This window comes from Megalopta genalis, chromosome 3 (genome assembly GCF_051020955.1).
Source record: "Megalopta genalis isolate 19385.01 chromosome 3, iyMegGena1_principal, whole genome shotgun sequence".
In the NCBI taxonomy this organism is placed as follows: Eukaryota; Metazoa; Arthropoda; class Insecta; order Hymenoptera; family Halictidae; genus Megalopta; species Megalopta genalis.
Genome location: NC_135015.1, coordinates 22,321,419 through 22,342,775, shown reverse-complemented (window position 1 = coordinate 22,342,775; position 21,357 = coordinate 22,321,419). Strand labels below are relative to the sequence as shown.

The 21,357-nt window shown below is 51.0% G+C and overlaps 1 protein-coding gene across 16 annotated transcripts in view; it reads right to left on the bottom strand.

Annotated features, from left to right (window-relative positions):
• The window catches only part of LOC117218939 (uncharacterized), a 66,206-nt gene that overhangs the window by 7,681 nt on the left and 37,168 nt on the right, over nt 1–21,357 (bottom strand). For 11 of the 16 annotated variants that reach the window (XM_076520333.1, XM_076520328.1, XM_076520330.1 and 8 more), the window contains 7 exons: nt 10,993–11,056; nt 5,199–5,455; nt 4,067–4,130; nt 3,731–3,826; nt 1,035–1,135; nt 813–959; nt 562–735 (listed from right to left, as the gene is read on the bottom strand). In XM_076520333.1, coding sequence (XP_076376448.1) covers nt 562–735; nt 813–959; nt 1,035–1,135; nt 3,731–3,826; nt 4,067–4,130; nt 5,199–5,455; nt 10,993–11,056 — 903 coding nt within the window. The remainder of the gene's footprint in view (nt 1–561; nt 736–812; nt 960–1,034; nt 1,136–3,730; nt 3,827–4,066; nt 4,131–5,198; nt 5,456–10,992; nt 11,057–21,357) is intronic. The other 5 variants (XM_076520336.1, XM_076520335.1, XM_076520337.1 and 2 more) reach the window with 2 other exon arrangements.

Sequence of the window (21,357 nt, the reverse complement as noted above, 5' to 3'; positions counted from 1 at the left end):
AACGTCCGTTGCTTTATTTATAATTTCCAACGACGAAAAGTCTCTGTTCGTTTGGATCTCTCGGAATTTTCATCGCAACTCCGAAGCCGCATTTGTAGGAAAATTATGCAAAACGACGCGAAACCGACTAAACGAATTCGAACGGATCCTACGTTGGCGTTCGGTAACGCGCTTTTATTTTCACAGGCTAGGTTCTACCTACGATCGCGAGCGCGTTTCTTCGATGTAATATCGCGAACGATTTTCCCGAATACGGAAGCCGCTCGATAACTGTCAACTTTCGGGGTAAATGACAGTTAACGGACGGCCAATGGCACGCGGGCTCTCATCGTCGTGCCCGTGCCCGTGTGCCGTGCGTGCTTCGGAGGCATTCCCATGCGACAGTTATCCGATGACACTTATCGAACTGCTACCGCATGAAATATCATCGTCGAAATAATTAACGATATCGGGAGATTCGCAATTTTAATTCTCGCACATTTTGCCGCGAGCTTCTTGCTTCGATATTCCTATCTTTGTACATGCAGCAGATAAGTGTCGGCGAGTACTTGGAGCGCTTACTTTGAATTTGTCCAGGAACTCTTTTTGCCGCGTGATATCGGTGGCCAGGATCAACGAGCTGATGTGTCGTTGAAGCTCCGGTCTGATATTGGCGGGCAACTGATCGGAAACACCGCTCTCCAGAAGACACCCTATCGCCGACCTCCAGTGATGATTTTCAAGAACCGACGTGTTCTGCAATCACAGGCTCGCGCGTTATCGACGGCCGAGTTCGATCGAACGTATTTGGGAAACGTATTTGGGGAACGTACTTGGTAGAGCGCAGCCAGGTGATTGCTCGTGGCGACGAGAAACGGTTGATTGACGCCTGGATGATCCAGATCGTGCGTCACCGCGGCTATCAGCGATGCCATGATTTCCAAGTCGGTTAAGTGCATCCTAATCTGTAAACGTACAACCTGCACTATTTTCTGCGGACTATTTCGCCGGTGTGCCGGCGCCGGTTCCTCTCTTCGCCGCTAGCCGATACTCACTTTTTTCTCTTGAAGGAAGCAGTGCATCGCTTGCGTTACGTCCGTCGCGTGTATACTGTTGTGGTAAGGGTTCGTGCTGTGATAACCCTCCTCGATGAAAGCTGTTGGAAGCGTCGCACCGCGATTAAAAATCGTCGCCGGATCGTAGGTGTAGCGTCGCTGCGCCGACCGATAACCGTATCATTGGCGAGCGAAACGCGCGAACGCGCGACGGCGGCGAAACGAAATATGCGAATGAAAATTTGGTTGCCACGTTTTTCAAATTACACGCTGCTCGGATGCACGGAATAACTTTAACCACGCGGTTTCCTATTTCGTTCGTCGCCCAACACGATCGCTTTACATTTCCCTAAGGCGGACATTCTTCTCGCGATTCTATTTCAAAGGTTTGCTCGATCGTAGCGTTAATTTGCCGAACGGTCGTGCGAGGATCGAAATCTGATATTCGAACGAGTCTCGTTGCTCCTGTGCGCAAAGATTTCTTTTCGTTTATGGGGGAGAAGCAGGGGGTGACCGCTGGAAACGAGCAGCGCTCGCGTACGATGTACGATACGGTATAACACGAGTGATACCGTTCGAGAAGCAGTTTCGTCTAGCATCGTCGCAATAACTTTGTCGCGCATCGCCATCGAGGGAGAGTCGCTTCGAGAAATTTTGGCAGTAACAAGCTCCGCGTCCAGCTACGTTGGAAACGTGCCTCGAGAACGATGGAACAAAAATAAAATACGGCAGGCTGTCGCTTGTCCCGTCGCGGTCCGATCGACCCACGTTTCGATCGGCCATGTTTTCGCTCGGATCTTGCTTCGCGAATCGATTTCCAGTTTTCGCATCGGAAACGAGCACGGTAAAAACCTTGCTACGGCATCGTGATATTTTTCGCTTCGCTTCGCATCATTTTATTCTTTCCGTTTTGTAATCGATCGTCGATCGCGTCGAGCACGCGAAATCGCGTCCGCTGATTTTCGTGAAATTCGCGCGAGCGAAATTCTCGGGAAAACATTCGACGCGCGTTTATTTTTCGATCGGCATAATCTCCGTCGAAAGGGTGGAAACAACCCGCGAAGTTGGAAGGTTTAGCACGCGTTTTCGATGTATTATTCGAGAGCGAGCGATTTTTAAATATTTTTACACGAGCGAGTCCACGATTCGAAAGCGCGCACGGTTCCAAACAAAATTTCTATCCTCGTGCTTTTCGGCTTTCCAGATACGAACAAAAAAAGTATGGGCTTTCCCTTCGACGAGTTTTCGCGCTCGTCCCTTCGACGCGAAAGACCGCCGATAATAGAAACCGTATTAAATATTTCGCATGCGGATGTTATCATCGAACGAAATTCATAGTCGATGAAAATAAAAGAGCTCCGGTGGGCGCTCTACACACGATTTGAACGCGTAATTGGACCATCGGAGGAGAGTTCGCGTTCGTTCGGTCCAAATTAATCGAAGGTTTCCCGGGATTAAATATAACATCGGGGCAATAAGCATTCTGAAAGTTCTAGAAAAAAAATTCGATCGATGGTAACCGCGAACGAATTGGTAAAAGACTGCGAGTAGCGCTTCTCCCGTATCGACGAGAACAAAATGATGAAATGGTACGACGACCTAGATAACGGATACGCGTTCGATCGTTCTGCTCGATCGCGAAATTTTCAACCAAAAAGTACGACGTTCGCGTGGGCGGAGACACGGATTCGCGGAGGATCGATTATCGCGAGAATTTTGCATAATCGATGCGCGTTAGAGTACAGCTTGATAATTACCGTTTCAATGCGCGTCATTAGCCGACGTTGCTTTCGAGAATGTTATCGCTGAAATATCCACGGCTGCTGCGAAACGCGGGCTGCATACGTACGCGTATACAGGGTGTCCCGAACGTCGCTCGCGATCGGGAAACGAGGCGTTTCCCGAAGTCGTTCGAAGTAACTTTTTCCTTGGCGCGAACGCGATCTCCTCGGTCGCCAAGGAAAAAAGGTAACTTCGAACGACATCGGGAAGCACCCTCGTTTCCCGATCGCGAGCGACTTTGCGGACGCTCCGTATAAATACGAACGCGTAGCTCGAGGGACTTCTCTCCTCTCGCGAATATTTAACGGCGGCGAACAGCGAGACGGCGTAAAAATTTCGCGTCGAAGGGAAGCAACGATCGCGTTGAACAGGAGCGCAGATTCCGTTTCCACGCGATTCGCGATACGCGGCGATGGAGGGCGCGAGCAAGGGGTGCATCGAGGTGGGAGGAGCAGAGATATTGCGGAAATACTTGTTCGATTCCGCAAACGCGATAAGTAAACATGGCCATATGTTGTTATAACTATGTATTTACGTACAATACCGACCGCGCGACTCGAATGGACGGAAATCCACGTAACGCGTTGTAAACACGCCGTTTACTCCGTCGAGCTGCAATTTCTAGAAATTATTGTATTTCGACCGATTTTTCGACGGTCGAACGGTCAACGATTCCTTTACGAATCATTTGCCGTCGATCGAAGACGAGAAACCGAGCCTATGGATCGGAAAATCTATGGAAACGATTCTAGGAAAAATAAAGCGATCGCCGGATCTACCGATGAAGTTTCGATATCGAATATTCCGTGCGCGCGCGTTTCTCTAATTCGGTCGCGATCTATCGTCGCCGCGCTTTCGTTCGTACGTCGTCTCGAGATTTGTCGGAAGCACATTTGTAGAGCGTTTATTCTTACCGAACAATTTCCACACCGTTACCACGTCCAAGTTGAAATGTTGTAACAGTCCGTACCAATGAAAAAGATGGACGCATAATACTGGTAGCGATCGGCCTGAAAATCGTGTTCGAACATGTTCAAATACGTGGATTATCATGGAACGCGAGTAATAAAACGAGTAGTCGTTTGCTCGGCTTATTTCGAAACAATACCCTCGGAGAGAATATAGTTTTTACGGTTCGGGCATATATCGATATCGTTCGACGAACGCGTCGCGAAACACGATGGAACGAAATTCGGCGTTGCTCCGAGAAAATGAAACAAGAAAATCTACGTTCGTACAATCGGTCTCACCTCCTGTCACAGTTTCCAACGTAAATGCATTGAACCGCCAGTTGCCGGCCTTCTGGAGCACGCACTGCAACAAATGATCGAAAGGCGACGTTAGCAGCATCGGTGAAACGCAAGTCTCGACGAACGGACAGAGGACGAACCGAGTTCGACGCACCGACGATAAAACGAACGTTCGCGTTTCTCGAATTATTCGGATTTCATCGCGCATCGTTACCGCCGAATCTACGAGAAACGGAACGCGAACGGACGCGAAAATTGCCGTTCGAGCGTTCGCTCGGTCCGTTTTACGTACCGCGAATATTTTTCTTATGTAAACACGCGAACCCACGAACGTGTAAATTTACTTCTAATCGAAGCAGTGACTTTCATACACCGCTAACCGCGCGTCACCATCATTTCTGACCAGTAATGGCATATTAGCATTTAACCGCTTAAATCGCTCAAAGGTTTTGATCGTTCGACCGCTGTCGTCGGTCTTCCGCCTCGATTGGCCAACGGTTCGAGTCCCTTAACCGGTTCGGATTTTATCGATCCGATCGACCGCCGATTTCGATCGAGCAATTTTGATTCGAATTCGATGGAAACCCTTCGCGGAAATCGATTCCACGAATCGCGATTTAGAATAAATCGATCGCGGTTCGACGACCGAGAATCTCCCGTTGCCCGTTTCGTTCGCGAACGTCGTGCGATATTATCGCGCCGAAATATTGGGAAAAGGAAACCGCCGATCGGAATTCCCATTTGTTACTACGTTGCGTTAGGTTCTCGTTCTCCGACCGTGCTATTCGCACCGTGACCATCGAACGCGTGCATTCGGGCGCTCGCTTCGGCAATTAAATTGTAAACGGTGGCACGGAGAAAATGATTTACATTTATAAGTTACGGCATTGTAACAGCATTTTATCAACATTACATATTTTATCAACATTACAGAGATTCTAGCCGATGGATCGTACAAAGTTCTCGGTTCCGAAAGGTGTCCGAGGACTTTCTACGGTCACCGTAGACCGTAGACCGTCGACTGTGGATTACGCGACCGCATCGCGCGTATACACGCGTACGCGTATCCGTATACGTACATACATTGTTCTCTCGTAATCGCGCTAGTTCGAGTCGAGCGTAGATGGCTTACCTGAACCAGACCATGGAAAATATCGTCCAGGATGCCCTGTTCCTGATTCAAGGATCTCGTGGTAAGCCTCTTACGGCGCCGCTTGTGCATGGTGAGGAATCGACCGGTGGGCCTGGGCCTGGAACGACCGATGTCCAAACTCTCCAAGAGGATCCGGTCCACCTCCGACAGACGTCTGAACGGCGGCTCTTTCGCTGGTTCATCGCCGACTTCCGGCAAAGTTACCGACACGCTCGGCGTTGGCAACGCGGTGCTTTCTGCGAATCAGTCGGAAACGATCGTCATTGTTTTCGCGATCTTGGAATTCTTCGTCGAATCGGGAAACGTCGGCGACGGCGTCGCCTTCTTTTCAACGCGGAACGAAACGGTCCCGACGAAACGAACGATACCAACGGTGGCTGGCCAACTACTTTCGGGGACGCGAAAGGGACGATACCGCGTTGCTCTCGCGTCCTACCAATTTTAGCGAGACACGGTCTCGAGACGCGAATAAATTCGGCGAAGGTTCGACACGCCCGTTGCCATCGTTCGACGAAAGGTGTTGTTACCGGAAAATCTGCGAGGGGAGCGAGCGCAAAGTTCCGAACGTCTAGCGGATCGTTAACATTGTTCGACAACTTTGAACTTTTTCAGGTTTCCAACTTTTAACAGGCATTCTTCGCAACATTTTTGCTCGCCGAATACCGATCCGCAAACTTTCGTCTTCGCGCGATTCTCAAAGAAATCGATTCGACGAGATTGGTTTCTCGTCAACGTCGTTCGATCTCTCGACGAAATTGTTCCGCGTACAGACTCCTCCGAAAAAAAAGAACGATGCGCGAGCGTGGTCGAAGCATGCGAGATCACGGTCGATCGGCTGCTTCTGTTATAATTGCAAGCACGAAATACCGTTCTCGAGTACTCGACGAACGATGCTCGCGATCCAGCGCGATGAGAAAATTCGCGATCGCATCGATCGCGCGTCGTTGCGGTCGACTCGATATCGAACCGTAGGATGTCGTAATCGATGTAAGTAGGTACCCGGTCCACGAATTGTGCAACGGAAATTATTAACGAAGCAAGATGCGCGTATCGAGTGGCGCACGTTCGACGCGATGTTGCAACTATGTTGCTCGACAAAGCTTTCTAGACACGATCGCGCATTGCGCAAACGTATTATTGGCATGGAAAATTCGTCTTTCGACGATAGTCGCGCGTCCCGATGTTTATCGCGTCGTCGCGATACTCGTCGTTGGATCGCCATCGCCGTTCGTCCCTTCGCGTTATCCTACCGTATCGTCGACGAACGCAACGACGATCGCGACACGATGTTTCGGCGCGGGATCTTCCGCGGCCGCGTTTAAAATCGATCGAAGATCGATCCGAAACGGTTGACCTTAAGATCCGTGATCGGAGACGATCGTTGCACAAGCGGCGAGCGACGAATCCCGAGTTCCGACGGTCCCCGACCGCCGCCCGTTCATTGGCAACGAGGACGATGGCAATGTTATTATTACCATTGTTGTTTATAGGCGATCGTAATCGGCACGGCTGAAAATAGCCGCGCCATGCGCCACGTTAAAATTACAACGCGCCGCTCCGCGCCACGCCGTGCCGACGCGCTTCCCCGTGTGGCCCATTCGCGCAGCTAATTAATTTCGACGCGTCTCCTGTCGTCGCGCGTGCATAGATCGGTGCGCGGATCGTATGCACATGGTCTCTCGACGTTGATACGTGGACGCGGTTACCTGGCCGACCGGGCCGAGCCGGGCCTTCGTTCGTGCGACGCGACGTCGAGGCTGCTCGGGCCGGGACGACTAGCGCCTTAATTACGCTTCTTTCATCGTCGGTGACGACGCGTGATTGCTGCGGCACAGCTTCGCGACCGTTCTTCTCGATAAATTTCTATATATTTTTTACGCGTCAGCGTATTCGCAACTCGTCGAAGAGATTCTCTAGAAAAGAAACGATCGAGATCTATAGTTTAGAGAAACGATTCTTATCGTCCGTTTCTAATCGGATTCGTTGCAGCGACTACGGTATTTTCGCTTCGCGATCGGTTGTTTTTGCAGCGTCGGAACGACGCGACGCGGCACGCTGCGAAAAACCTGGTCCTTTCGGAAGCAATCGCAGTTTTTTTTTTCGCGGCGCTTCTCCTGCCGGCGATCGGAAAAGCGGTACGAGATTCGTTCCAATCTGGCGGAACCACGGTGTTTAGCGTGAAAATAGAAGTTCGGCCGTGCCGACCGCGAACGGAAGTTCCAATTCTTTTCGAGACGAGTTTTGCCGCGTCGTCGATCGGAGACCGGATCGAGTTTATCGTACCGCGCGAAGCACGAATCTGGTCCAAGTTTCGCCGAACGTTTGAAGCAGGTTCGGCGATCGGTAACAACGTTCGCCGGATTTTTGCCGCTTCTCGGTGGTCGGTGGTCGGTGGTCGGTGGCGCCCGGTAAATCGTACGCGTCTCGTTGCCGCGTTTATCGCCGTCGCGCGTGTACGGTCGCAATTAACGATTTTCATGGAGCATTTTCGAGCAACCGAAGCTCGAGCGAAGCTCGCTCGCGAATATTCGACCGCGGAGCCCTCGTGTGCGTCGCAGCGACCGCTCGGCCGCTCGGCCGCTCGACCGCATCGCAAATTGCAATTGCAAGCTTTATCGTACGAACTTCCGAATGCAACGGTCGCACTGTTCCACGTAAATATCACTTTTCCTCCGCGAAACTTCTCCTTACGGCGCGAGGAAAACTTTCACCCAGCATTCTACGTTTCATTCCCACTTACAAAGTTGTAAATTCACCCTCGAGCACCGCAGCCCGGCGTTTCTCGGCGTATGGGCCGCGTTAAGCTTTTAGCGGGCCGTGAAATAATAGCGAAACAATGGCGCCGTAAACAGCCCCGAAACTGGATTACTTGCAAGAAAACTGGTTAAACGGTATCTCGTATTACTTTTTGCCGGGCTTCTTTCTCTCGGCGGTTGCTTTACACGCGTAAAAAGTTGTCGGTAGCCGACCATCGTAACTCTTGCCGTCTGTCCTAATCCCGACGCACCGCGAATCTGCGAACGTTGGTTTCGAGCGCGCGCGCGAGCGAGAGTCCTTCGTCCAGCGTGTCGTTGGATAGTTTATGGTGTGTGCAACTCGATGCGAGCGTCCTATCTGGTAAACGTATCGCGTGTGTCGCGATGCGCATCCGCGCGCTTGTGTGTGTATACGAGAGAAAGAGAGAGCATTTGGTACAATGTAATGCTACTATTTTTAGTGTACAGTGTGCGTACACTGTCTTGGACGCGTCAGAGCAGATTTTCTAAAATTAGATGCAGGACGATTTATCGACGGATCTTTCGATAACGTCGAGATTCATCGGAATATCGCAACCGCATAAACGAAGAGTGGATCTCTCGCATTATATCCTATCGGTTGTAAGCCTACCCTAATCCTTTGATAGAAACGCGAAGCGCATCTGGGTTAAATGGAAGAAATCGATAGGGCGACTCTATACGTTCGCTGTCGACCGATGTTCGAAAATCTTTGACGTTTTTGATCGCAGCATCGATCGCAGTTCTCCTCTTCCAACGCGCGCCGAATACCGCTCGTCGTCGGTTCCTCGAAGATCCGACGTTTCGTATCGCGTAAATCGCGCTCGACCCTGCCGCGATCGATCGACGGGAGATCGTTCGGCCGGAAATCGCGAGAACGAACGCGCATCTTCTAAAATAGGCCGGATCTAATTAACCGAATACGAATTAACGGAACGGAGAGGATGGAAGGAAAAAGCAGATTGCTCGGACCTAGCGCGCAGGTAATTCAGGGTCGGAACCATTATCGTACATCGGATCCGCTAATAGGACCTCGAGGCATTATAGAGCGGTGTTCTTATCCTCGAGACATTATTTAGATACCATGGTATTATACGGTGTAGAGTACAGAGTATAGAGAGACACGGTAACTACGGTAGACGATGCTGGGAACAACTTCCATCGAAACCATAAACTACCTGCATCTATCCGAACGTAAACGTCGCGACTCGCGTAAAATACTGGAGCCAACGAAGACGGGTTCCAGCCTCGAGATACGTACGAGTCGCACGAAATTCTTACCGCGCTCGACGAAACTACGTTGTCGCGAAATGGCTGGCAGAGTCGAACAATTCGATGGAGCCGAGCGCGTATCTTCTCGATATATCGCGGATATCGTAGCTCCGCGAATTCTTTTCCCAACGTTTAGAATCTACGATACATGCCAAACCCTTTTACAATCTCCAATTTACCCACTCGTCTCCTTTCCGGTACGCTTCGTATCCCGCATCGGTTATATTCCAACTTTAAACGGACGAATATTTGTGCGACGGTCAATTTGCCGACCGATTCGATCGGGCGAACTTCGCTGTACATACGTATTTCGATAAATACGAATCTCGAAATATAGATAAGAATCTAAATAGCGACTAAAAAATAGGAATCTCTTTTTATCTCGCAGAACGTTGGTAGCATTTGAAATCGTCGAGGTAGTTTGCGCGAACGTTTCTTCGACCGATATTACGCGTACCATGGTTTATCGCGAACGGAAAAGGTTTCGTTGGTCAAGACACGTGTTGTACGTACGTACAGAAAACTGAGTGGGAGAGGGGGTGGGGGGTGTTTATCGTTTATCGTCGATGCGGAATATACGCCGTTTTCCGCGATCATCGTTCCACTTTCTACGCAACTCGCGCGCACTTTCCTTAATCGAATCGGACGAAACGAGCCAACGCGCGATCCTACTGTCCTTAATTGTTCATTTATTTCGATTATTTTCTTCGAACACGTCGATTCGTTCCAACGTTAATTGCCTCGATAAACCCGTCTCGACGGTCGATCGTACAATCTCGTACACGTTGGATCGCTCGGACGATGGACGAACGCGCACCCAGGACAACGCGCGTCGTCGGTAGAGCGTCGGAATTGTGCACATTTTCGAAATCCATTCGCGCGGTTACAAACTCGTTAAATTCGATCGCTAAAAAGCAATCGAGCCCGCAAATTTCATCGATTTCCAATTCGCGAATTAACAATGCTTTTCAAAGGTAATTTTGAACGGACGACCGGCGTTGTGTACGAATTAACGGCGCTCGACGCAGTTTGCATTTAATTTTTCAAATAGAATAGGATCGCCGATCCGCGAAACGGTAACAGTTCGAACGGACGATCGGCGTCGCCGAGTTCCAAATTCGAATACGATGGTAACCGACGCGTGTACGCGTAACAGTTCGCGTTTTATTTTTGTAATAGGATAGAGCAGAGCGGGAACCGATACGAGATAAACAACGTTCGAAGCGAATACATCGACCGAAACCGTTTCTTATCTTACGGTAAGAATTCGAATCTCCGCGGTCGTTGTTTCGGCGACGATTCGACGTTCGATCACCGTCGTTGGAAGCCCCGTAACGCGGTGCGTGCATTTCGATCGATCCATCGGTCTCGGCCGCGTAACATTTTTGATTTACGAGCCGCGTATCGAATATGTGGCTTGTGCCAGGTGAGGACACGGTAGCAGGGATTTGGGAGTGAACCGATTAGGACGAGAGGGAGATCGCGGTAACCGCGCTAGCGGGACATGTGCGGCGAGCAGCTGTGGACACAGAAGTTCGCCGCTTCTTCTCTACAGGGTGTCATCGTACAATCGGCTCTGTTCCACGACAGACAGACGCATCGTTGTTTCTCGAATCGCGAATCGCGAATCGCGACGTTGCGTCGTCGTTGCAACGCGATAACGACGAGTCGAAGGTGCGTGGACGTTCGTTGAATTTTCAATTCTACTTGGTACTCGATGAACTCACCGGAAATGCGGATGAACACCGCATTCTGTTCCCCACTGTCCACCGTTATCCCCGAAGTCCTCCTCTGCAACAACAACAACAGGAAGCCTCGATTAAATTTGACAAGCGTGCAATCCGTGGTTCTCGTCGTGGCTCGCGACGCATCGTCGTTGAAAAAAGTCGGTACGAGGGAGGAACGTCGTATTTCTATTTTATTCTCTGGCCGAAATACGACTCTTCGCGTTTTCATCGCTCGCGCCTATCCGTTTTGCGAAAACGACGACAGGGTAAATAATAATTCAACGTTCCAGTCGTTCGTCGCGGAAGCGTACTTCCTCGAAGTCGCGTAGCGATATCGATCGCATGGCGGTTCGAATGTTCGATTTAATTGTTTCTTTTTTAATAGCTTTTTCTTCAACTTCGCGGAGTTCTTACGAAACGGAAGTCGTTGCCGTCTTTGGGCGCCTCTCGGGGCCCCCGTAGCGCGTCGACGAATCGTAAACGAAGAGAAAATTGTCGCGGCATTCGCGAACGCGGGCTCGACGTGTCGGGACAATGGGAGAGGAGAAAAAAGCCGGCGCGAGGAGTGGGGAAGAAAAAGGTTCGCGAGGGAGCGGAGAATTGTGCAAGGTCTGGGCAAACGCGACCCGACAACCGATGGATCGACCTGGCAGCGTTCGACAACTGAAACTCGCTGGCAGACTTTTCACTGGCGGATCAGGCCGATTGCCAATTAGAAAATGGGGCGACCTGGATTCGCATTCGCTGCTCCGAACTCTCCGAGGTTCCCAGGTACTGCTCCGATGCCGAGGACCAGGGGAGGGACGGGGATGGTTAGCGGTGTCGCGATCGCGATACATCCGCGAACCGGCCCGAGAAATCATCGCGGAAACTGCCTTCTCGACTCGAACACCGAACGAAAAAAATCTCTAATTCGGCTAAAATCCGCGTCGAACAGCGTCGAATTCCATAAAATATCCGGAAATCTAACGTCCGTAAGACGCGGGAGGACGCGAGAAACTTTGTACAACGTTTGTAACGTCGCTTGGCACCGTTCTCGATCGTCGTCGGGATCGTCGATAGGACAGTTCGGTCCCCCGTCCTCCATCCGATTTACCGCAGAGAGACGGACCGATATGATTTTCTCTTTCTCGGACGGTTCGCGCATGGCGAAGCTGCAGCCAGCGATAAAACATGGCCGTTATCCGATCGGGAACGACTCCGTTCGCAAGGAATCTCGTGAAACGTTTTCACGGAAGATTTTCTCTCTCTCTCTCTCTCTCTCGCCTCTCGCCCTCGACGCGGACACTGCGTTTCGCAGGGCGAGGATAATTTAGAATTTGGTCGGTCCCGCGACGTTCTCTGTACGCATTGTGCAGGCAGAGTGGTTAATTGCACCGCTATTGGCTAGTCCGCTCGGGTGAACCGATCAATGAAGGGAATGAACAGAGTAATCGGGAATGAGCCAAATGGAACAGCGTCAAATTGCGTGTAGCTGGCGGTGTGCAACAAGGTATGTGCGTGGAATGACTAATTTCGCCTCGGAAATCGAGGATTCCTCCTTTTTCGATCCAACTATAGATCTTCGCCGACGATCGTCTATTTTCGAGCGATCCGCGGAAAACGATCGCGTTTCTCGCCCGGAATCGTCGCGACGATAACGCGCGCAAATTTTCGATATCGGCGATATTTTTATCGGAGAGACGAACGCGATTTCCGATGCTTTGGATTTTTATCGCGCGAATTACGAGAAGCTTGCCGTTTGTAATGTTATAATCCGAAGAATTATTCGACGATAATCTTCTTTTCAACCTTTCCACGTACGCACGGTGTTTCGGATTTGTACGAACGGAATAATTTATCCGATCGACGCTTCGATCGCGTCGAGTTTATCGAATTTTCCAAATAAATGTCGACTTCCTTTCGTACGTTCGTATCGATCGTTGCGTCGTTTCGCACGATTCGTTCGAAAACATTATTTTATAGAGCGCTGTTATATGCAGTTACGAGATGTTTGGCGAGCTTCGTTCGGCGAGCATTCTCCCGGTTCCCGTGTACCGTAGACCGTAGATTTAGACCGTAGCCGAATATTCGACGTCGTTTAGGATCGCGCAGCAGCCCACGGAATGCCATAAGCTTTCGTCGGTACATCGAATTCGGAAATTAAGCGGAGCGTGAATCGCGCTGCCGGGCTGCCAGGGTTGGCGGAGTCGGGGATAGAGCGAGCACCGCCCCGTTGCCTTCGAATCCGTTCGTTCGGCCAAAGTATAATACTTTCGAGAACGTCGCTCCTCCGGCTGCGAGGACGTTTACTCCAGGACGCGTTATCGACTCGACGTCGACGAGAGAGAGAGAGAGAGAGAGAGAGAGAGAGAGAGAGAGAGAGAGAGTGCCTCGAGAAAACCGATTGCCGGGTCTGCGGGTTTACACGGACGAACAGCCTCGAACCGCCCACCGTGCCTTCGAATTAGGGTGCCACCGCGCCACGGACCAACGCGAATTCACGCCGGCGTGGCGCGGCAACGCGCTTCGCTGATTCACGCTCGAGCGACGCGAGAGGATATTCCGGATTCTAGATTCTTCGTCTTCCTTCCATCGATAAACGCGAAATAATTTCGCGAACGCGAAAGAACGCGTCCAAACGTTGCTCTCGAGCGTCGAAGAACTCGTCGGACTCGACGCGAGTAGCAAATAATGAGAATCGATCGCTAGATATTTGGAACGCGGATGGAACGTTCGCGGCTCTCTCGGTCAAAATAGAGCCGCCGAGTTCCGCTGGCCGAGGATCGATGAAGCGCGCGAGTCGTCGTTTCCCCGACCGGGGTGCGCTCGTTCGAGAAACTGCAAGCACTAAGTTAGGGTTGTCACCGGTGGGACTTGTTTCCCCGGTTAAGGCCGAGCGGTTCGAACGATCGAAACGCCAACGGTCCATGAAACGACGCGGTTGGGACATCGACGACGATCGACGTCCTCGTTGCTCGCGAATAGAACCGTTCGCGCATCGGTTTCGCAATCGGTTTCGTTCGATCGCGAAACCATATTTCAACCTGTCGCGAATAGAATAATAAATTCGATGCCGGTCGCGCGCGTTCGCGACCGTCCATGAAAATTTGGTTCGCAGCCAATCTTCGAAGGTTCGTTCCAGCCATTGCTGAACACCGATTTCCATCGAACGCGGCGCGTCCCTTCCCTCGGCCTTAACCGTGCCGCTGCGCCGCCGTTGCGCTCGGAAAGAGCTTTCGACGATCCGAAAGCTTTGCACCGAACGTTGATCGATGCGCGCAGGAATCTTTGCGGGAACGCTTTAATTTATCGCCGACCGATCGACGCGCCGTCCGCGATGCACAGCAAAGAATTTCTCGATCGCGGAGGACCGCGGAGTAACTTGTTGCGTCATTTTCATCGAACCGAATGAAAAATTAATTCGAACGCGCCGCGATCTTTCCAACGGCACGAGTCCCGCGCGAATTCGTTCCCGCGAACGAATTACCGGATATCGTCCCGCCTCCTTGACGGGATAACGCGTGTTTCGCGTCGATCCGAAGCGAAGCGACTCGCCGATCCCGTTAACGGGACATCGTTGATTAACCCGTACCTCGCACAAAGGAAGTTCGATTAATTTTATGCGCGCCGCTGTTCCAAGTTGTATCGCGCGGCGTAATATCCCCGCGTAACTCGTGTATCTTCTTCGTTACCCCGTTTTCGTAGCCCGCGACGAGCGAGCGCGCGGCTCGTCGCTTCGGTGAAATATCGCGACGCGCCGCAGATCGTTAACCGAACGAACGACGATAGCGCGCGATCCGTTAAATATTCATTGCCCGGGCGCCAAGCGAGTGTTAAACAACTCTAAACATTGTCATAAATAAACAGGCCTGTACGCTGGATTTAGCGCGGCAGGCTCGCGGAACGTCGGCGTTATCCGATAGAATTATGTTATCGGCCGGTTCGCGGTTCGTAACGGTCGATTCTCGTTTAACGCGTAATTACTATTAAAATAACGCAGGGCTTTCGGCCGACTTACAAATTGCGGTGCGGAACAACGCCGCGGCGCGGTTGACCGCGTCGGCCCTTCCGCGTGGCGCACGGCAACGCGAACGGCGAGCAAGACGCGTTAATATTCATATTTTAATTAGGGGAACGCTAATTGCGCGTAATCGATATCAATTAACAGAGGACAACCGGTGAAACGTGCCGCGCACCGCCGAATGTCGCGGGAGCGACGATTCGTCGTCGCATAAAATCGTGTCTGCGAACCGCCGCGCGGCTCGCCGGCGAGAAATAGTTTAAACGAGTACGCGCGTCGAGTCGTATCGAGAGCCGCTTATTAAACCCCTTGGTAATTGGGGCTTCGAAACCGGAGCGTTCGATTCGATCGAACGTAATTCGTGGTATTTACGCGAGGGCGTCGAAGCTGAAATCTGTACGTTCGGTGAGCGTACGCGCGGTCGTAACTGTAATTGTAATTAAGTAACAAGTAATTTCGCACCGGCAGGAACTAGGAACGCCTCTCGTTCGCGCGTACCGCTCGCAAACTCGCCTATTACACCGACGGTATCGTCGATGCGTCAACCTTAATAATTGCCGTTCGTCGCTCGATATCCATCCGCGCGTAATTTATTGCGAAACTATTTTCGTAGATGAAAATATTCTCGAGAGCATCGGATGCGGCGTTGACTCGCGAACGGAGCCGCGGCGAACGTTTTCGCTGAGAAAATAGTTGCTTCGAACGGTCTTGGGAAATGAAAATATGTAAAAACGAACGGCCGATCGCAGCGCGACCGTCGATCGACGTTTTTCCGGTTTCATTTTAATTTCTATAAAATTTTCTGTAGCGCCCGATTCGAGCGACGCGTCGTTGCACGAGAATCCATTCCATTTTTTCCAAGCGCGAATAGTCCTCGAAATTCCGCCGATACGGCACAGCGTGCCTCGTCTCGTAAAGAGACGAGAACCGTCGTCGTCTTTTCAACTTAAACGATTTGTCCAGCCCGCTCGGTCGATTTCACGGATATCGGAAGCCTCGTCGAGATACGACGTCTCTCTCGGCGGCCGCAAAATACCCGAGTCACCGGCGATCGACGAGACTTCCATTCGATCGCACCTGTACCATAGCCGAACGGCCGCGGCTGTAAATCGTAGGAACTGTAAAATAGCTAAGATTAACTCGAGGGGAGGCGAGACGAGGCGCGCGGATTGCGAGACCGGAAAACAACCATTAAGATCGGTGAACGATCCGCAGAAACGACCGCCGCCGTTGAAAACAGTTTAATCGGGTGTGATTTATCGTTCCCGTCGACCGTTCGACGACCAAAATGTAAACCATGGTTGCGTCGCGATCACACGGAATATCGATTGTTGCGTTTGCCGGGTCTGGCCAGAACCGCGGCGGTCGTTTCGGATCGACTTCGATCCGCGATCGATCTCGAGACGCGTTGTCGGAGCGAATTTCTGTTCGTCGAAACGACGCACCTTCGAACGAATTGTTCGACTATTTTCAGCGTAGAATTCGTGTTCGGGGCATCGACGAGTCCGAACGCGCGACAGCATGGAAGTAATCTACTCGCGGGCATCGTTGGACCGCCGATCTTCGCGCATTCGCGCGCAGGCTTTTAAATTAACAAGGTATAATAGAATTTTCGCTAGAATATTTAGCCATTTTTAACGGTCCGCGGTCTCCGCATCGCCGAACGAAATAATTCGTTGTTCGAAATTGCCATCGTTCCGAACGCGAATCGATACGATTTTGATTTTCAAATATTCAAAGATTTCGAATCGAACGAAATTTCGAATAAAATTTGCCGAAATATAAAAGAAAGATGCTCGTCGGAACGAGACGGAAAGGCCGCCTTCGCGACTCGACGACAACGTGGACCTGGAAAGTAAAAAATTCGCGCGGAAATACCGCCGCGAACGGATGTGGCATAATTTAAGAACGCTCGTCTAAAATTGCTCGAATAAATAATACTTGCAGCGGCAGACCGTAACGGATGCACCGGGGGAGTTCGCAGGTGGAGCAGAGCACGGGAAACGGCCAGCTTCCCCGCGTGCTCGCGTATTTCGCGGAGGGAGCCGAAGAAGCTTGCACGGGAGGTTGCTTCGAGACGGCTCCTCTCGCTCTTGCCCTTACGCTTGCTCGTCGGCCCGCGAGTAACCCTATTTTGGTGCCGTGACACGATAGTCGCCGACTGTTTAACGCAATTTCCTGCGAACCTTTTGAAAGCCTGTTTCTCGACCCTCTTCCAACAGCCGTCCGCCGTTGCTTGTTGCTTCGTATCCTTCCCTTCTCCGACCTCGCCCTGTCCCATCCCATTCCATCCCATCCCTTCCCGGGCTCGCAATTTTCTTTTTCTCCATTTTCTTCCTTTTCAAGTCTCCGTTTACAGTTTACTCGCGGCCCTGAATACCTTTGGCTGCCTCGCCTCGCCTCGCCACGACGGAGGGTCGGGCAGAGGCTGAGGCTGAGGCTGAGGCTGAGCGCGGGGCGAAAGCGCGAGGGCGAGCGTGACGGCGAGGAAAGTCATCGTGACGTCATCGAGCCTAGGGTCACGCGTTGAAATTCAGGTCGGCTCGGCCCTCTATCAACCACCCTCTAGCTCCGTTTCTCTTTCCCCTTTTTGCATCTCTCTTACGTTCTCTCTCGCGTCGTTTCTCTTACGCTCTTTTCGATTTGCGATCTTTGAGATTATAAAATACAATTTTTTTTTACAAGGAATTGATTCGACGAATTTAGACATTGATACAAATATATTATCGTTACTTTTACGAAGCAAGGCGATGCGCGACTGCTCGACGCTCGATTCGGCACGCATCGATGGTATTACGAATTATAACTCGAACGTCGATCGAATATAACGAACGCGTGTCGAAGCAGCGCACCTCCGATAGAGCGTCGAGCATCCGGATGCGCGCAACGGCGATCGTACGATATTATAAAATCGTAACAACGCGCGTTAACGAATAAACGATTCGAAGAGAAACTCGGAAAAATCAGGACCGACGCGACGGAACCAGCATCGTCGCGGCCCTGTAAACGTGGTTTTCGCTCGGGAAAAAAGCGGCTGGAAACGTCTATCGAGGTCACGCGAGATTCGTTCGCGAGCGCGGAGAAATGTGTAGCGACGATCGCGGTGTTCCGTAACGATCCGAATTCATTATTGTTCCGTATCGGAAACACTTTTTGTCGAGGAGCTATAAAGGAACCGTTCGCGTCGCTGAAAATCCAGGACAAATGTTTTAGAATCCGGCACTCGACCCTCTTCGTCGAATATCATTTTCGAAAGTACGATCGAGGGATCGCGTCGCGGCCGAGACGACGAATTCGATCGCGATCCGTCGACCGTCGACGCGTCGATACGGCGAATGAAATCGGCCGCGGCCAGAGCGGACAGGCGCGTTGAAATTCACGGCGATCCAGATGTTCAGCCGCGGCGATCGTGGAAATTCGATGGTACCGCGATTGCTTTACGATCAACCCTTTTGCACGTGTTCCTCGATGCTCGTAGAACCGGCGAGTGCATCGCGGTTCCGGCCAACGACGCGCGGCTATGTCCCGTTGCGGTTTTTACGATTGTTACCGGCTGCACCGTTCGAGCATTTTTATTCGAATCGGTCCGCTACGGGACGGAGAGCGCGCGATCGTTTCATTTTTTTACAATCGGCCTTTACAATTACATAGGATATTATCGACGCGGAGCATCGAATGACGCGATAACGTATATAATTAACAATACCGTTGTTCGATGTTAGATATACGAAAACGAACGTTCGACATACGATATTACAAATTCGGAATGAAAATCAAAATATCGAATAACACATAAGCCAACGATACGTAATCGATGCTATCGAAATGAAATTTTGCACGATCCGAATGCACGCCTGTAACCAGCGCTGTAAATAATAATTTCATATTTCGGAGCTTCTTCGAAATTCTGTAGCCGTGCTAACGGTAAATAAAAATGAACAAAAATCATGCCACGTTCGCGAGCAAAATGTTCGATCGTTTTCCACGTTCCCGAGAAATTGTTCGTTCGATCGAAGAAATGAAATCCGCTGGAACGATAATATTCGTTCCTTCCCGATGCGAATAAATAGGAGATACGACCTAACAAAACACCATCCGAATAGAATAAAAAGAAAATGTCAGCACGAAAGATCTTCAGCGACCCCGCGCAAGAAACTCGTCGCCGTCGCCAAATGTCTTGCGTTATAAATAATCGACTATAGATCGTCGAGGCACGAATAAAGTACCGCCGGTGTACATATTAAGCGTAATGAAAAGAGGAACGCGTGTTTCGCAAACCACGACATTGAGAAACTGAATTCGGATGGAAATAGACGCGCGGCGATGTTGCGATCGCGCTGCGATGGCCCGACTTTGGCCGTCGTAGCTAATAACTAATAACTAATAACTAAGCGAGCGAACGGTGTGGCTTCTAGACTCGAGAATAACATAATTTAGCAAGCATGTATGCCAAGAGAATTCGAATTAACGCTGGCTGGCAATAAACGTAGCGAAGATTCGCGCGGGGCTCCGATCTTTCCCACGCGATTTCGGTCGCAGGGTATATTTTTCTATCGTATCGAGGATCGAGTATTGTGCCGAAGGATAATGGTCCGTGCGACGAGAACGCGCCGCCTCGAGCAAATTCCAAAAGTTCTGTTCGACCGGACCGACGGGAATTAATTGCGCGTACCTACGATGGAACGCCGCGATATTAATACTCGAGGTTCATAGGAACGTTCGCGCGTATGCAACCGGCCGCGGCCGGGCCGGGCCGGGCCGGGCCGTGTTACTGGCAGCTGCGTAAGTTGATGTAACACTCTAACTGCATAAACAATAAATAGAGAACCTCGCGGTACGTAACATGTGCGCCTTTAGGCGATTCCTAGTCGCTAGACGCACCTGCGATATCGCGCGCGAGACGCGAATCGGACGAGACCGATTGCGAGAAAGAGGATATCCGGAAAACGAACGCCGAAAGCGATTTCGAATCGAAGCGTCCTATCGACGATACGCTGTTCGATGTACGAATACGGATACGGAACGATATACGGATCGGCGAAGTAACGTCGACGTTCGGACGAACCGGATCGGAGGAACACCTTGTATACACACGTACACGCATACGTTGTACTCCCGTTCGAATTCTCGCACGATCATTAGTTCCAGTAGTACCTATTTGTTAACTAGGTTTATCCGATTTGTACTCGTTACGACTTGTTTGTTACGGTGCGTGCAGCGGTCTGGCGCAGCATCCGATCGCGAATCGGGTCGAACGTTGTAGAAGTACTCCTTTAGAGACGACGTATCCCAAAATTATGATATTTCCGGGAAACGAGGCGTTCCCGAGGTCGTTCGAAGCATCTTTTCGATTCTTATTTCCAACGCTTCCGCGCGTCGCGTCGTCTTCCGACAAATTCACGAGGGAGAATCGTTCGACGGCGATCCGCGGGGCGAACCTCGCGTACGCGGGTTACAAAAGCTCGTGGAACAATGCGACGGCCGATCGACGAGATAAATCGGATCTAGTTGGACGCGATATAAACGTGCATCCAACTGTGATAATGGATAACATAAATCGATCGACTCGGACCTAAAACGAAAGCTCCGATTCGGAGCGTGTTACGCGCAGCGCGGCTTTAGAGACGTCGAACGGGTCGGTAGATAGGTCAAATGCCATGCATTGTTCCAGCACGATCAAACCACTAATGTAATATTGTTCGCAATTCAAAGACACTGACGACCACGAACCGGCCATTATCTCTTTAACTTTTGCATTAATGCACCGTTAGTACCCTACGTTACGGGCTAAACGCCGCGCCGCGTCTGGGTCTGGAACATCGACCACCGCGCCGCGACACGACGCGACGGCCGTTGCGTATCGCTCCGATCGAACCTTTTCTTCCGATCGACCTGCCCCGATGCCAATACACATCGACGATTCGGACTCTCGAATCGAATCGGTACGAGTCCTGGAATTATATTCGTCGAACGAACGCGGTGGAAATTGTGGAACGTTTCGCGTGGAAACACGGATCGGTACCGATACGAATCGATAGCTTCTAATTACTTCCACATTTTTTATTGTTTCCGTATAGCCAACCGCGAGACTATCGACGGCACGGTTTCATCGTATAGATTCGTTCGACGGTTGCTCGGTATTAGTTCGTTTAATTATCGACCCTGGACTAGTTCGCGAATTCATTTAGCTTCGTTAGCATGCTCGCCGATAGCGAGAGAAATTCTTTCGGGTCTCTCGCGCGGCAACACCTGGAAAATTGGTATTGTCCTCGATTTATGAAACGCATCGATTTCCACGACATTTTCGGCACGCGAGTTACCGGGAACTGCGCGGTACGCGCCGGTCGAATTTAGTCGGTCGA